This window comes from Fukomys damarensis, unplaced genomic scaffold (assembly GCF_012274545.1).
Source record: "Fukomys damarensis isolate Sample0158 unplaced genomic scaffold, DMR_v1.0_HiC HiC_scaffold_15, whole genome shotgun sequence".
In the NCBI taxonomy this organism is placed as follows: domain Eukaryota; kingdom Metazoa; phylum Chordata; class Mammalia; order Rodentia; family Bathyergidae; genus Fukomys; species Fukomys damarensis.
In genome coordinates, this window is record NW_022900927.1 from 60,554,796 (window position 1) to 60,571,719 (window position 16,924).

A 16,924-nucleotide genomic window follows, 5' to 3' on the forward strand; every position below is an offset into this window, starting at 1 on the left:
ATGCTGACAAAAATGCCTGTTGAGAGAAAAGATTTTTTTCTGCAGAAACTGCAATGCATACGTGAAATCTCCGAACACCTTTCCTACCTTTTACCTATATACACTTGTGTTATTTTTTTCTACTCTGTTTTACATTTTGACATAGTAGGGCCAAAGCATTCTACACAAAAAATTGTAAGTGACAAAGAAAGAGAAAGAAAGACCACAAAAGTCCCACTTTGCTTCAGTACAGATACTAGACCAGAGGTAACTACCTGAAACCAGGGCTTTGTTTTCTTTTTCTTTTTTTGGCATCTCTGGATAATCTAGATTTATTTTGATATGATGAGGCACTTGCCGTTATTTTTATCGAATTTCAGGGGTTCTTACATTTCCCAAAAAGAGTTGTAGAGGACATTTCTCATCTGCAAAGGATCACACATACTTTGGAGCTGTCTCACCCCTCTTTTCTTGCCGCAGACAAGGAATATGTGCCATTGTGAAATTTAAAAAAAATCACCTTAAGATACGATGTCTTGTTCTAGTCCATTCTCAGCCGTGCACATTTCGGGGGAGACTCAGACACAGGCGTCCAGCTCTCGCCTCCCCCACAGCCTGTGAAAGGTGTGGCAGAAGGACCAAGTTCTACTCTGCGTCAGTCGTCTCCGTGAGCGTCACACTATTTTAATATGAAATGACAGTGTTCTTGGGTCTTTTAAGTCCTAGGGTGGCTACTCATGTCAACTCTGGATGGGTTCGTGTTTCAGGATCTCTTGGTTATCTGTGAAGTTCAAATTGTAGCCTTGAGCTCCTGGAATCTACCACCCACTCTGTAGCATTTTAACCTTCACTAGGAACCACTGCAGCTCTTCTGTCCTTTTTCTTCCTTTGGAAATCTACTATTTGGTTAAGTATTTGTGCTGCCGAAGCGAGCTCTGGAAATCTACTATTTGGTTAAGAACATACCGATTTTTTTCTTAGAGACGAACCAATAAATATCATTTATAAGCTTTATTTTTCACACAGTGTCTTCATTCTAATCCCTTGGAGGAATTAACCTTCTGGAAAAACTGGAAAACTTTTGTAGAAAAAGTCTTAAGAGGTGAAGCCTTGTTATTTAAGATAGGCCATTTGCAGTTTTTGCTTATGTATAATTTAAATTGTTTGAAACAACATTAAGAATAAATACCAAAGATGTAAAACCCACTCTTTTGTAGTGTTAGGGATTCAGCTCAGGTCCCTGTGCATGCTGGCAGTTACTCTAACACAGAGCTGCATTCCCAGCCCAAGACAACACTTTAAAAAGCACTGTATCACTTCTATACTTTCTTTTGTTCCATGTTAGATGTTCATGTAAAATGGTTATTCATGCTTGCTATTCTCCATGATTGTTTTGAAGAAAAGGTTCAGAAAATTCAGGAATTTAACCAGGATATACAATAAGTGTGGTACCTTGTACTTCAACCTATTATTTTTAAAAACTGGAGATTGATCAGAGGGCTGTGTACATAGTAGGCGGTCATTCTACTCCTGAAGTACCTCCCTAGCATTTTTTTTTTTTTTTTTTTTTTTTTTGGTACCGGGGATTGAACTCGGGTCCTTGCACTTGCGAGGCAGGCCACCAAACTGTTGAGCTAAATCCCTGGCCCTTCTAGCCATTTGTTTTATTTTGAGACAAGTTCTCACTAAGTTGCTGAGGCTGGCCTTGTACTTGATATCCTCCTGCCTCAGCCTCCTCCTTAGCTAGGATTGCAGCTGTGGGCCACCATATTCAGGTTCAAACTAAATATTTTGATTCTATTTTCTGTCTTTGGCTTTAGTTCATTGTCTTGTTTATTGAGTTGAGGAGGGATTTCATCATGTTGGCCAGGCTGGCCTTGATGAACTGGAGATCCTCCCGTCTCTGCCTTCTGAGTAGAGTAGCTGGTTTTATAGGCATGTGCCACTATACCTGCCATATGTTATTTATTGCATGCCCACTACATGTTAGACAGATTCTGTGTCCAAAGTACATTGCGGGAGAGGCAAAAGCACAAATGAAAAATTACAAAGGAATGTTGAAAGGTTCTATAAAATAAGAAGATGTCCACTTCCTTAGTTGAAGGTGTGGCATAATTGTCCAGAAGCTTTCTAGTGGAAGCAGCAGTTGAGCCTGACTTTAGGACAGTAAGATTGCTCCAGAAAAAGGCAAGACCCTAGGAGAAGAGTATCCCAGGCCTGTGGAAACGGGCACAGGTATGAGACGGGTCACGTGGCTGGGAAAGATTTGGGGAGCTGTGACACAACACAGAGGGCTGTGTTTGGGACGAGGCGGTGGCACAGAGGCAGGAGCAGCAGTTATGTAACACTGTGCCCGTGAGCCTGAGTGCCCAGAAATGTTCTGAGTAAATAAGGGGTCAAGAAGGGGTGCGGTTCAGAAAGAGGGGTGAGATGAACAGATCTGAGGAGAAGGGAGAAGGGGAGGAGGAGAGAGACCACCAAGAAGCTATGCAGTTGTTCAGGTGAACAGCACTGGGGCCCTGGGGTGAGGCGGGAGCAGGGCTGGGAAAATGGAAGTTGGGTTAAGTGGATATTTTGAGGCTGGACCCAGAGGTTTTTATGTAAATGGTGAGAGAGAAGAAGTCTAGAACAGCCGTGACGTTTCTGCACTGGACTCCTAGCCACCACGTGTTGGGCTGTGCCTGAGCCACGCTCAATACCTCATGTACCCGACTCCATTTAATCTGCCGGTGTCCTGCAAGGTTGTATTCTGTTCCTGTTCCTGTTCCTCCTCCCCTCCTCCTTCCCCCTCCCCTCCTCCTCTTCCTCCTCCCTTTGATGGGGAATTGAAGAGTGGAAGTACGTTGTCCAAGGTCACACAACTAGTGATTCTGAGGCAGGATCTGAAGACAGGCTTCTTTGATCTACAGCCTGGGTATTGCACACACAGGTAGAAGAGGAATCCAGAAAAGCAAAAGAACAGAGTGGTTTGCTTGTTTACTTATTTAGGAGTAAAACCTAGGGGAACTTGGACTTGATTTGAGCCTGTTGGCTTTGAGGTGTCTGTCGGGTGACCGGTGGAGGCGCCCGGAACCGGCAGTCTCCAGGATGAAGCCCTGGGAGCCGACAGTCTACCCCAGGTCAGGGCACCTCCTAGTCCACACGGAGTATTTAGACCACCTTCTTCTCTGCTGTTGGCCTGTTTTTCCTTTTGGATGAGAAATTCTTTGTAATTTTCTCATCTTCTTTTTTAATGTGCTGGATTCACTTATTCTGAACAAAAAGGAACAGAAAGTACTCTTGCCCATTTGTACTTTTTTGTGCAAATGACTCGTTTTTAAAAGAGGCCCAAGAGCTTGGTGAACTCGAAAGAAAAGAATTTCATTTGTACAAGCAATATGGTGCTGCTTTTTAATTTTAAATACTCATTAAAGCTATCCAGTTGCTTTTGGATATAAATATTAGTGTTGTCATGTTACTTATATGTGAGAAGCTGTAAGTTTTGAGGTCAGGGGAATAATCAATGGTACAAAGGAGAGTTTTAGGGTTTAGGTATGGCATGGGCATTACCCCTGGGTAGGCTAATACCACCCCTCATCCCACCGCTGGGACCTCTGGGACCATGTGGTGTAAAAAGTGCAGCAGGATAAGGGTAGAGGGTTCACAGAATACCCAGGTAACACTCGCAGTGCCGCGGAATTACGAAACGTCTGGTACCGTAAGCACTGTGTCAGAATGTACGTCCTAAAAACTTAAGCCTGTGGAAGTTTGGATCAGCTCTGGTTTAATGAATTCATAGCCTCAAGCCAAGTGACACAAAACTGACCCCCCTGCCTGCCCGCTGTTTCCCTTCACAGGTTTTGGCATGGAGGCAACTTTGCTCCTGGTGGTTGGCTTTTCCCATAGCAAAGGGGTGGCGATCTCCTTTCTGGTGCTGGCTGTAGGATTCAGCGGCTTTGCTATTTCAGGTAAGGCGGCTTCTCTGTTTCTGAATCTTGTGTGTGCATCCCTTGAGCCTTGGAGGAAGGAGCAGGAAGCCATGTCCGCTTCATGTCCCTTCAGCAGAGGGGCCATTCCCCAGGAGCCAGGCCACCTCCCAGAGTTTCATCAGTGATGTTTGGGGTCACTGAGGGTCGGCTCCGGAGCCGGATTGTCCCTCCTTACTCTGTCGTGGGAAGAGACACGCATGCTTTCCCTGAGTCCCAAGCACGTGTCCTGGGCCAACACCACACCGCCCGACCTACCCCAGGCCTCTGTGCCATTCGGCCAGTGCCAGCTCACAGCCGCAGCATCGGGGGCTTTGTAGAGTGGGAAGCTTCTTTAGGTGTTGTCTACTCCGCTGCCTTTATTTCCAAACAACAGCGTGCAAGTCCAGAGCAGGAAAGGCTTGGAGAGTGGGGCACAGCAGGTGGGAATGACAACAACACTGTCGTCAGAGCTACCCTAGGTGGGGGGCAGCAGTGGGTCCCCATTTTCTAGGAGCAGAAACCAGTCTACTACACGGGAGAGACAAGAGTACAATCGCAGCACACATTACACGATTCAGAAACTCCCTGTGCAAAGCTGGGTGAGAAAGTAGCATTCAGTAGTTTGCTTTAAAAATATTATAATAAGAAATTGTTACAGAAAATTTTACATAATTTCATTCTCTCACAACATTGCGACTATCAGGAATATTGGCATTTTGCTGATTTTTCACTATTTTACTGATATCTACCAAGGTTCAGAAATATTGGGTCCTTCCCTTATACCCCAAAGTTGGTGGCAGAAGAAGGTCACAGCATAGTTCCGCCTGGCCCCACATCTGTTCTCTTTCTATTAACCCAGGCTAGTTTAAATATCAGACTGGTGACGTTGCAGAACCAAAAAATACAGAACTTCTGGTCTAATATACTCTTAAAATGGGGGCTTGATGTATATATCAACATAAATAGAGCTGATGAATAGTGAAATTAGAAAAAAAAACCAAAGGTCTACTTTCAAACAGCTGAAAAGTTGGGTTTTGAAGTAAATAGACCTGGGTTTGATGCCTTTCTTTTCTTTTCTTTTTTGGTACTGGGGATCGAACTCGGGACCTTGCATTTTCAAGGCAGGCAGCGGAACCACTGAGCTAAATCCTGAGCCCTAGGCCTTTCTTGAGTATTTACTACTTATCAAAGAAAAAATTTACTTTATTATTTAAACTCTCATCCAGAAATTAGGGAGCAACTTCATAGGGTGGTTGGGGGATGAACTGAGATCCTTCCGAGACCAGCTAGGCACTGCAGCCCTAGGGTCAATGCAGGGAAGAAATCAAAGATTCCGCCCTTCTAATGTAAACATTACACTGGAAATGAGGTCTTTGAAGGCCTCTGTGCAGTGCCAGATGCGGAATAGAATTAATAAGCATTCTCTGTTATTATTGTTCTATTTTTGTGCACCCTAACCTGGCACTTTTCACATTTTAGTGTACACAAACCCCACTGAGATGGTAGGGAAGGCAGATGCTGCTGTAGTAGGTCCAGATGGCACCCTGCAATCTCTGCAGCGGTGCTGATTGGTGCCTACACTTCGAGTAGCAGGGATGAAGCAGTCAACTGCTTCCAGGAGGGTGCCGAAGAGCACTTTCCCCAGTAACTACAGGATAAAGCCTGGTGTGTTTTGTTTTGCTGTTGGTAACGGGTATCGAACTCTGGACCCTTGTGCTTGCGAGACAGGTGGTGGAACCACTGAGCCAAGCCCCTGACCCTCCCCAGTAACTATGATGCAGAAGACCTTCATATCCTGTCTCTAGAGATGGTGCAAGTGTTTGGGTTCACACCGTTTCCTTTCCCCAGATTGCCAATTAAGCCACAATCCGGAGGGAAATTCAACACCCCCAACCACTCAGCTCCCTTGCTTTTTCAGAGTACTGGATCCTTGTTGCTTTTCAAACCTGACCTTATTTGACTTCCATCACAATCTTAGGAGAGGGGCGTTGCTATGCCCACCTTGCTGATGAGGAAACAGAGGCTCTTAGCTTGGCATTAGGTTCTGCCTGACTCAACAGTGGTGCTAAGGGAGGGGCTGTGGTCATGGGGGTGACGGGTTCTCAGGAACCCCCTGTCTGCCAGCCAAGTAAGGAATCAGTTGGGATGCTGGGAAGACCAGGGCCGACCATAGTTGAGAGAGCTGGGACAGGTGAGGTTAGGAAGATGCGAAGGATACGATTTTCCATGTAGGAAACGTGCAATGGAGAAAGACTCTTGGTGCAGTCCCACCACTTTTCTCATCTTCTACAAAAACCTGTAATGCCTCAGCTTCTCCGTGAGCACCCCCTGCCCAACACCAGGCTTGGGCAGCCAGAAACCTAAGTGGCTTTGCTCAAATTAGCTCTAGCTGAACGCAGATGCCTGGGCTTTGTAACAGAATACAATACTTGACAATCACATTAATTGCTTCTTATCTCTGGGTTCTTTTCTAATAAAGTATTTATCACATTCAAATAAACCATAAGATTAATTATTCTTGCAGGTGTTTTATATTCTGATTGTCTGGCACTTTGATCTGAAAGAGAATGGTGTGTTTATGACAAAAATGTTTTCTCAAAATTTTTCCCTGAATGGAAGTAGGAAAAAAAATAGTCAACCAATGTGCCGGGTAAGAAAAAACTTGTTTTAAACCCTATATTCAGTTTTTTTTTTTTGCCTGAATAGCTAATTAATTCTCTAAGCAATAAACAAGGGAAAACAAAAAATAATGAATAAACAAATTCTACAACTCCTTGCTCTAATTTCTGTGGCTCACATTGGTAATGAATTTAATAACTATTTATTGAGTGACTACTATGTGTCAGATACTTTGCTAGTTCAGGGAAGATGGTGATAAACCTCTCTATGGAGAGCATACGTGTTGTCTTTTGCCTCTATTTACCACGTGATTAACATACATTATTTAACTTGAAGTTTTTTGAGACAAGGTTTCTTCACTGTGTAGATTAGGCTGGCCTTGAACTCACTATGTTGTCCAGGCTGGCCTCGAACTCATGGTGATCCCGCTGCCTCAGCCTCCCAAGTGCACCACCACACCTGGCTTTATGACTTAATCTTACAGCAATATTATAAGAATGCTCATTCCAATTTATAGATGAAGAAGCTGCAGTTCAGGACATTTTGACTCTTCATCCAGGCTTGTATCTTAAGCCACCAGAGCTAAGTCTGTTTGACTCTGAAGCTCACCTAGGAAATTCTTGCAGAGTTGTTTTCCAGCCCCATAAGCCTCTTGCATAGCTTGGTCTTGATGTCACCTCTCCCCTTCCTTCTTTTTAGCTTTTCTCCTGATAAATACATTAACAGTAAGATGGTGGTGAGTTGTTATTTTACCACTTCTGCAGCATTACCTTTTCTTTGGTACTGAGGATCGAACTCGGGACCTTGTGCTTGAGAGGCAGATGGCGGCACCACTGAGCTAAATCTCTGACTCTTTGCCACATTATCTTTGATAGAAGACCCCACACACAGGAGAGGCTTAGCAGGAACTGGGAACTGGCATGGCAGCAGTCAGTGCAGCTTGGCTGTTTGCCAAGGGCTCCTGAGGACACTCTTCCCCAGGGTCTCGGGCACAGCGCCTTAGGGGGTCAGCAATCATGTCACGCACACCTAAGTGATAAGGAAACGCAGGCCGAAAAGTCCTTGCTTACCTAGAGGGAAGAGGACTGGAATCTAATTGTGCAGGCTCCAGATCAAGTAGGTGGGTGAAACTGTTTTGTAAATGGTGGAGGGCTCTGCCAATATTTGTGCAAATATTTCTTTTCAAAAAGTATCCTCCCCAATTGTGCCCGCTGGTTCCAGGCAGGCTCACCCAGGGAAGTGTTGTAGGAATGAGTCAAGGGCTGGAAATGGGCATTTTATGAAGTGGGTCTGGGTCTGCTGGGCTTGATTGCTCTGCATAAATGTGGTCCAGGCATTAGGTTTTTCAGTCTCGCCCCAAATGCTGTATTTTTGAGTTCCAGATCTACAGGGCACACGTGCTGTACTTCTCCCCACCAAGGACCGCAGCAGACATTACCAGTCGATCACAGATACCATGTTCTCCTGCTTTGCCCAGACACTGCCTGGCGATGCTCACGCCAGTGCTCTTGGTGGAGCATCCATATAGCAGTCCCCTGTAGAAGAAACTGGATAGATCGCTAAGACTTGGGGGAAGCTGGAGATTTCCCAAAAGGCACCTGGAATTCTGTTCTTGCCTCTGATCTTGAGGTTTTGGTTTCCCTCTAGGTTTTAATGTCAACCACCTGGACATTGCCCCTCGTTATGCCAGCATTCTCATGGGGATCTCCAATGGCGTGGGGACCCTGTCTGGAATGGTCTGTCCGCTCATTGTCGGTGCGATGACGAGGCACAAGGTAACGGCCTCCTTGGCGGCTACGGGTTATAGTCTTAGAGGTCAGAAGCACCGCGCAAATGGAAAATCTTGAGGCCCTACCCTTGCCTGTAAACGTGTGTGCTCCTGGCCTTGGCTGAGTCATTGAACACATTTTTCCTCCACCTCCTCCTGCTCTTCAAAGTCTTTGTTTGTTGATGGCACCAGGGCTAATTATTGTGTGGTGCCACATTTTCTTAACTGACAAAGGTATAGAGGAGGATGAAGGCCATGGAAACTCTTTGAGATGCAAGAAGAAACTGAGGCAATCAACTCAGGATAAATGATTTACTCGGGATTATTTTATAATTCTAAGTGATTAAACTTTACAACCTGTCTTCATCTATTGCTTAGCATGTTACAACATAAAAATATTAATGCAGTTATACTTCCTTGTAAAGAAGAAAATAAGATACTCACTACCCTTACTAAGAACCTTTGAGGGCCTGGCTCTCAGTCACTGCCAAAGCGTTGTATAGTTAATCTGGTGGGGTTGGGCGGGGATTTGCTGCACCGTGGTTTGTCTCAGTTGGGCCACAGTCCACACACTGGATCCCTGTCACTGAAAAATTTCAGGTTGCTGCTTTCTGAAAATAGAAATTTTTTATGTCTTGGGTTTTTTTTTTTTTTAACCGAACCATTTTCTTAGTTGCATTGCTTATTATCAGTGTGATTTCATAAATTCTTTGACCTTGGAGAAGAAAATGTGAGTTTTCTTGTTTTTTGATTAAAAAAGGTGGGATTTGTGCATTTTACAGCCAGAGGATCCATGTTTTGCATCTCTTTTGAGGACGTGATATGTTTGGTAACAAGTGTAGTAAATCTATGATTATCTTCCCCTGACTTTACATACAAGTTCCCATTATTTTTCTATTTATTGCTTTTCATATAGAAAATATGATTATGAACAAGCTTTTGGTAGTCAAGCTTGGCGCTTTACTGGCTCCAATATTGTGATGTATCCAACAGCAAGAAGATCTTTGCTGTTTGAGATCCTGGCGCTCTGAAGCAAGTTTAATTTAGCCTGTGATGTGAGAGCTGTGCAAGGTTGTGATACATAATTTTACATTTAAAAAATCACATGTTACTTTTAAAATCAAAAGTGCTCATTCATTGTAGTGTTAACTTTTATTTCGTGATTACTCAAATTAGATATGGGTCCCGCACGCTGCTTCTGACGTGCATCCTTCTAAGAAGCTTAGCATTGCTTTTGAGGGAGAGGACGGTGGAGGCCTGCAGGGCCCGCTTCTGAACCTCTGTTGGTTTGAAGACGCTAACCGACACTTGTTTCCTTGTTTAGACCCGGGAGGAATGGCAGAACGTGTTCCTCATAGCTGCCCTGGTGCATTACAGTGGGGTGATCTTCTACGGGGTCTTTGCTTCTGGGGAGAAACAGGACTGGGCTGACCCTGAGAATCTTTCAGAGGAGAAATGTGGAATCATCGACCAAGATGAACTAGCGGAGGAGACAGAACTCAACTATGAGGCTTTCGTGAGTCCCAGGAAGAAGATGTCTTATGGAGCCACCACCCAGAATTGTGAAGTTCAGAGGAAGGAGGGGATAGGACAGCGCGGAGCAGCCCTGGAGGAGGAAGAGCTGGCTTCCTACCAGAACGAAGAAGGAATCTTCTCTGACACACCCTAACGTCTTCTCCTCACCTTAGGACCAGAAAGTATCCATACCTATTGCTTTTCCCATAGCCTGCTTGCCGGGGGGCCAGATATGTGGACATTGGAGCAAGGCGGGAAGGACAGAAGATTAAACCAGCATCAGAGAAAAGAGAAATACTATCTTGCAAGAAGACGAGTATGCCACTTGCCCTCAGTTGATAAGATACTTGTTCATAATTATTTTTTTCTGGATTGGCAGTTGGTCCTTCTCTCAAAGAACTGAGCTTATTCAGAAAAGAATGAGTAGAAGAATAAGGAAGATAATAGCATGTTGTTCAAAGAAATACTGAAGGCGATGGGACTGCTGGGCCAGGGGGAGAGGAAATGAGAGTTGCTACCACATCAGCCATGTAGAGGAGGGTTTCCTGTCCCTAATAAAGGCCATCACTCACGGAGGCCCTCTTGTGCCGGGTGCTTTATAAAGTCCATATTTAATCTCCACAGCCCTACTGCATACGTTTATTCTCCCCATTTTACAACGAAGGGATTAACTTGCCCACAGTCATTCTGTCAGAGCCACTTCTGAGATTGGTGAAGCCCCAAATAACTGGCCGTTTTAGGAAAAACAATTTCAGCTCAGTGTAGAGAACATATATATATTTTTTTTAAAGAATGCAAACTGAAGATGGATGAGTTACTTGTAGGTAAACATTCAGGCTGACTGGGCTGAGGGGACTCGAATGTTTGTCATGCAAGGTTCTGGATCCAAAGACCCTGAGCATTTTATATTATCAGAAGAGTCAGTATTTCTGTGAATTTACAGGTTTTATTTTTAAATTTAATAAGGATCATAGATGACATGAGAGATTCAAATAGGTTTAAAAGAAAAAAAAAGCTAAGCAAGATAGCCAACTTTCTAGGAACCCAATGATCAGAATGGTTGGAAAAAAGTAAACAAAGGATTGGCTATTAAATTTCAACTCTCTATAATAGCAAGATTGTGGCTAAACTATATCCCAAATTACTGATGAACCTTTAAGACAATACTTTCAGAAGTAAAATTCTGTTTGAGTCTTCTGTTTAAAATGTATACTTAGCCTTTTCTGCTGGTGATTATATTAGGAAGTTTGATCAGAATACACAAAATTATGGTTGAAGTGTCCAGAATGACTCTGTTTGGAATGATATTCAGAGAAAGAACAATGATACAGAAGTAGCCACACAGGAAAATTCTAGAATAAAACCTTTGAGACGGCTGGACCTATAGTTGCTGTTGAAAAATTAATTTTTGGTCACATTAGGCAATAGCATGGATACTCTTTAGATATATTTAAAAAGATAATATTGGCATGTAAAAGGTTATTTGAAAATAGCACTATTTTCATGTTCAATTATTTTGAAGCCTTTATTTCTATTTTCAGAAGACTTCAATATCATGGAAAATTATAGATATACTTGTAATTTATTATAATACAGTGGTTATCTTTCTTCTAGTTTTCCCCATATTTCCAGCCCCTAGTTATAGCAATGGAGTTGTAACATATTTTATAAAAAGAATAATCCTGGATTAATAAAGAATTATCTGACTTTCCATTAAATGATATTCTTTATATTATTGATACATCATTTATGTTATCAGACATCTTTAAATCTCTTTAATAAGTGAATTAAATGTAAGTGTTGTAGAATAGTTCCTGGCATATAGAAGTGCTTAATAAATGTATATCATCATCACTATCATCTTTTAGCCTTTTGGGGGACATTTTCAGTTGTAAATAAAGCATGCTGTGTCATTTTCATCCATGAGCCCAAGAATTTATTGTGAAAATGTGCTGTTTTCTAAGTTTAAAATCAGAAATTTATAGTAGCCAGTCTGCGAGTGCTTCAATAAAGTAAAACAACTGTATGCACAAAAAAAACCTCACGAGAATCCTTAAGAAAATTTTTTAGATTGTGAAACAAAGTTGTATTTATTGCATCATTTGAAATTGGTGTCATGTGCAAATGTTTCATATTTTGCCCATAACTTGGCCACAGTATTTTTTATACCTGAATATGATGAGAAATAGTTATTCAAAGAACTGTGGACCATTTGTTATCCTGGCCTTGGACTTTACTGGCTCTGTTTCACACAAGCTCCTTCTGAGCCCAGCTAAACCCATTCTTGCTTCTCTGTTCTCATCCCAGTTATTCACATCCTTCTTGTGCTCAAACTAAAACACTTAGACTCATTTTTGACTTAAGATTTTCTTCTTTTCTCTGACAAGTTCACTTAAATTTCAGTCTGTAGATCTATGTCTCATATAGCATTGGAAAATTCTCTGCCTTATCTCTCTTTCTTAAAAAAAATTTATGTATTCTAGAAAAAGGTCTGTAGCCACATGTGGTGGCTCACACCTGTACTCGCAGCATTCTGGGAGGCTGAGGCAGAAGGATGGCAAGTTTGCACTTAGGCTGGGAAATAGAGCAACTTAGTGAGGCCATGTCTCAAAATGGAAAATAAAAAAGGGGTTTGAGATGTAGCTCAGTTCAAATGCTCTAGGTTCAATCCCTAGTTTAAAAAAAATAGTTTGAGAAATAATATACCAAGATACCAACTCATTAAATAGATTGTATTTCTAGTTACAAACAAAAAAGTTAAGATTATGAATAATTTTGACTATTAATTCTGCCAATCCGTGAACGTGGGAGTCCTTCTGTCTTCTAGTGTCTTCTTCAATTTCTTTTTCAGTGTTCTGAGATTTTCACTGTAGAGGTCTTTTTACCTCCCTGGCTAGACTGATCCCTAGGTGTTTTATTTTATTTGAAGCCATTGTGAATGGGATTGTTTTCCTGTTTTCTGTCTCAGCTAGTATGTTACTGCTGTATAGTAAAGCTGCTGATTTCTAAATGTTGATTTTTGTAGCTTGATACATTGCTGAATTCATTTATCAGTTCTAAAAGACTTTTGGTAGAGTAGCATCTTCTAAGAAGAGGATCATATTATCTTCAAACAAGAATCATTTGACTTCTTATTTGTATCCCTTTTATTTTTTTCTCTTGCCTAAATGCTTAGCTACAATTTCAAGAAATATACTGAAAAAGAATGGTGAGGGTAGACATCTTTGCCTTGTCCCTGAGCCTTTATTTCTTAAGATATTGCCTTTGCTTCATTTTCTCTTTCTAGGAGTCTCTGATCACCTACTCTGCATTTTGCAGCCTTTTGACTTCTCTGTATGTCCTTCTGATTTTTTCAGATCTTTATTTCTCCCTTCAGTAAGGTCTAATCTTATAAAAATCCATCCATTGTATTCTTATTCTTTGTGGTACTGGGGATTGGACCCAGCTACATCCCCAGCCCTTTTTATTTTGAGACAGGGTCTCCTGAAGTAAGTTTTCCAGGATGTATTTGAACTTACAATTCTCCTGCCTCACCTTGCTGGAGAGCAGAGGTTACAAGTGTGCACCCGTATGCCGGTTACTGGCAGTCTTAATTTCAGCTGTATTTTCAGTTGTAGAATTTTTATTGGTTCGCTTTTCATTTCTGCTCTGTCTTCATTAAAATACACCCAGTTCTCTGCTGAAAATGTCAACTGTGTATTGTACAAGAAAGTAGAACAGAATTATCTTTAAGTCTGGTCAGTGCCATTGTATGGAGACTATGTAATTCTGTTTCTATTTTTTGTTGATTTTTCTGCTTCCTCTTCATATTATCCTATCTGGGTCTGTGCCAGGTTTTCTTTGATGGTATCACATTTACATTTGAAAAGTTGTTTGAAAAAATAATTTAAGGTTTAAAACAATTTCTTTTCTTCCAAGTAGGTTGTGTTTTTCTCCCTGGAGCCTGACGGTGTCTTAGCCTCAGTCCTTGCACGGTCAGCAGCATGGCCAGCGGGATCTGAGAAGAGGAAAGCTGTTCACATCGTGCGCCAGGAAGCAGAGAGAGGGAGGAGCCAGGGGGAGAGACACAGCCATGCCTAGTTTCACAAACAATTCTCTGCATGATTCTGGTCACAAGCCGAATTGGATGAGAACCAAATCAAATTTCCCCATCAGGTCACCACTGAACCTAACTATTGAATTTGATTCGGTTTTCGTTCAATGTGGTTTGTGGCCAGAATTGTGGAGAGAATTAAATTTGTGAGCAGAGCTACCACTGTATCCCCTTCCGGATCACGCCCCAGGGACCCGCCCCTTCCGGCCAGGTCTTCCCTCCTGACATCACAGCTCTACAACTCCATGATTCAGTCATCTCCAAAAACCCTGCCAATGAGTGTGTGGTTTGGGGAGACATCCAGATATGAACCACAGCAGAGGACGTTAGTGATCTAAAGTCATCTTACTCCAGCTGCAAAGCTGAGGTTTTTCTGGGCCACCCTGATGATTTGAAGTTGTGCCACAGACCACGTGAATGCTCTTTTACTTCCAACTCATTGTCACTCTTACAGGACAGCACTTCAGGGTCCCATCTCATACTGCTGTGCTTTTACCAGGGTCAAGTGTTCACTTTTGTGACTTTTGCCCCATTCCCATACCAGGCTGTCAGTCACAGGGCTGTGCCATCACGCGGTACTGCTGTCAGAATTGATGCCAGCTCCCAGGGGAAGAGGGCTCAAATGTCAGGCTCACGTGTCTGGGTTTTCATCTGCTGTCAGTTGGTCAGGTGGTCACCGATAACTTGTCATGCCATGCTGTATTTCCGATGCTTTCAAAAGAAGATTGAAAAAATGTTCTGTTCAGCTCTCCTACTGGGAGGTTGGTCCAAATTTCCCACTCTCATTAATGGGCGCTGAAAACTCTTTTTATTTTATCTTTACAAGTTCTCTCCTTCTCCTCCTCCTTCTGCTTCTCCCCCCCCACTCCCCCTTCTCTCTTTTCTAGTACCAGGGGATTGAATTCAGGACCTTGCACTTGTCAGGCAGGTGTGGCACCACTAAGCTACATCCTGGGCCCTGAAAAGTCTCTTAACCTGATCTATTTCCCTAGGGATAGTCTAATAATAAATCTCAATGGTTCACTTTAGCAAATATTTAAATTTTTTGTTGTCTTGCAGGTTGGGTTGGAGTGAATTGTTCTAGACAGTCACACAGGTATCTAGGATTTCTTTTTCCCCACTCACCATCTTGTAGTCATTTTGAGGAACATACCAACTCTGATATCACCCCAAAGGAGAGAGGGGAAGAAAGCACTCCGGGTTTTTGGCACCTCACTTAGAAGTGACATCATGACTTTTGGTTCCTTTCCACTGGCCTACACTAGCCACGTGGACCCAATCTATCTTCAAAGGTGGTTGGATTAGGAGGAATACAGAGATGACCAAGTAAGTGTTGATTCTGCTTATCAGCTCTGGCTTTGGTTCCAGGTCTTAGGAACTCTGGGTCAACATGCTGAACCCGTCTCCTAAGCCCAACTGTCAGAAGTAATGTGAGCCTGTTGTGTGCCTTTCTGGAGACCTGAACTAAGTTTCAGGGAACAAATCTTTGTATAGGAAGGAGATTTGATTCCCTCCTAGGAGTGACCAGAGGCCATAAAGATGTAAATTCATTAGAAGAGCATAGATTCTGGCTGGGTTCAAAGTGGACTTTCCTTTAGATTACATGTGCTGCTGGGCCCAGGTCTTATGCTAACATTTTTCATACCTGATCTCATTTAATTCTCAGGGTAGTTGTATTAGTCATGTTCTGAAGTTGGGACCAAGTACCAGACCCTCAAGCCTTAGAGGAAAGGTCCATTTTGAGAGTGCCTATTATTAAGCAGCTCTAGCCTCAGTCTCTCCGGCCAACTCAATCAAGACCCACCCCCCACCTGATGGAGGGTTAGGGCTTATTTTCGAGAAGGGAATTCTGCACTCAAGAACACTTGCCATAGCTAAATATCAGCTCCCCAAAGTAAAAATTTTAGTCTATTTTGGCTATTGATAGACCTCACGTACTGAGAATGGCACTTGGCTTTTAATAGCAACTTGGTAAATGTTTGTCAAATGAATGAAGAATCAATGAACCCTATTAAACATGGGTCCATTAATTAAAAGTTTGCATACTGAACATCAAAAACGTTCAGATGCTTTGCTGGTTTGGACTTCCAAAATGCTGTGGGCAGGCTTATAGGCTGTATGCAGGCGAGTAAAGGAATCACAGGGGGAAGAGAACTCGCCAAGAAAACTCACTGAGGAAAAGGGCTTAGAGTTATTAGCATTTGCAGGTTGTTCCATCAAAGTAAGAGGGTCCCTGCTTGTTCACTCCTTGTGAGGCCACCCGGGGAGCCCCGCCTGTAGGAACAGATATTCGCTGTTGGTTATCCAGTCACTCGGTAACTACTTAGCACCTATAATAAACACCTCAGTTTTTGAGCACTTTCAGTGTTCCAGAAAATAGGTCTTTGCTCACAGTAAGTTTGTATTCTGGAGGACAGGTGCATAAAGTAAAGCTGCTGGATAGTAAATCTAGGACATGGTGTGCTAGGGAGTGCTAAGTGCTAAAAACAAACAAATAGGATAGGGAATGGGAAGATCGATAATGCTATGTCAAGTGTTTAAGGGACAAAGTGAACTTTGAGCAGGCCACTGAAGGCAGCGAGGGAGCAAGTCAAGAGCATTTTGGGGCAAAGTGTTAGAGGCAAAGCAAAGAGCAAGTGTAAAAGTCTCCTCAAGTGGACAATGCTCAAAGAATATCAAGTCCCTTAAAGTCTCAAGTTCTGATCAGGTTTTGATGACAACGAAAATCTTTACTGAAAGGCAGGAGACTGGGAAGGAGAAGGGTTGGTGGGGAAGGGATCAGACATTTTGGGCTTGTTTGGTTTTGGAAATGTTCTCACCTACCAATGTCTACGTGGTGAGGTCAGGTGGGCAGTGGAGTACAGGGCAGCAGTCAGAGCAGGAGCTGGACATGGGCGAGGCTCCCTCGAGTCCCACGGGATTTAAGGCCCCAAGATCATCAAGATACCGGGACAGGGAGAAGCACATGACTGAAGCCACAGGTGCTTCAACTCAGAGACCAGG

General features: G+C 42.9%; 1 protein-coding gene across 2 annotated transcripts in view; it reads left to right on the forward strand.

Moving 5' to 3' along the window:
• Slc17a8 (solute carrier family 17 member 8) overlaps positions 1-11,282 on the forward strand; it is a 53,263-nt gene extending 41,981 nt beyond the window's left edge. For both annotated transcript variants that reach the window (XM_019208535.2, XM_010631385.2), the window contains exons 10-12: positions 3,816-3,926; positions 8,193-8,320; positions 9,638-11,282. In XM_019208535.2, coding sequence (XP_019064080.1) covers positions 3,816-3,926; positions 8,193-8,320; positions 9,638-9,982 — 584 coding nt within the window. In that variant the 3' untranslated portion in view covers positions 9,983-11,282. The remainder of the gene's footprint in view (positions 1-3,815; positions 3,927-8,192; positions 8,321-9,637) is intronic.
• Positions 11,283-16,924: the final 5,642 nt, after the last annotated feature.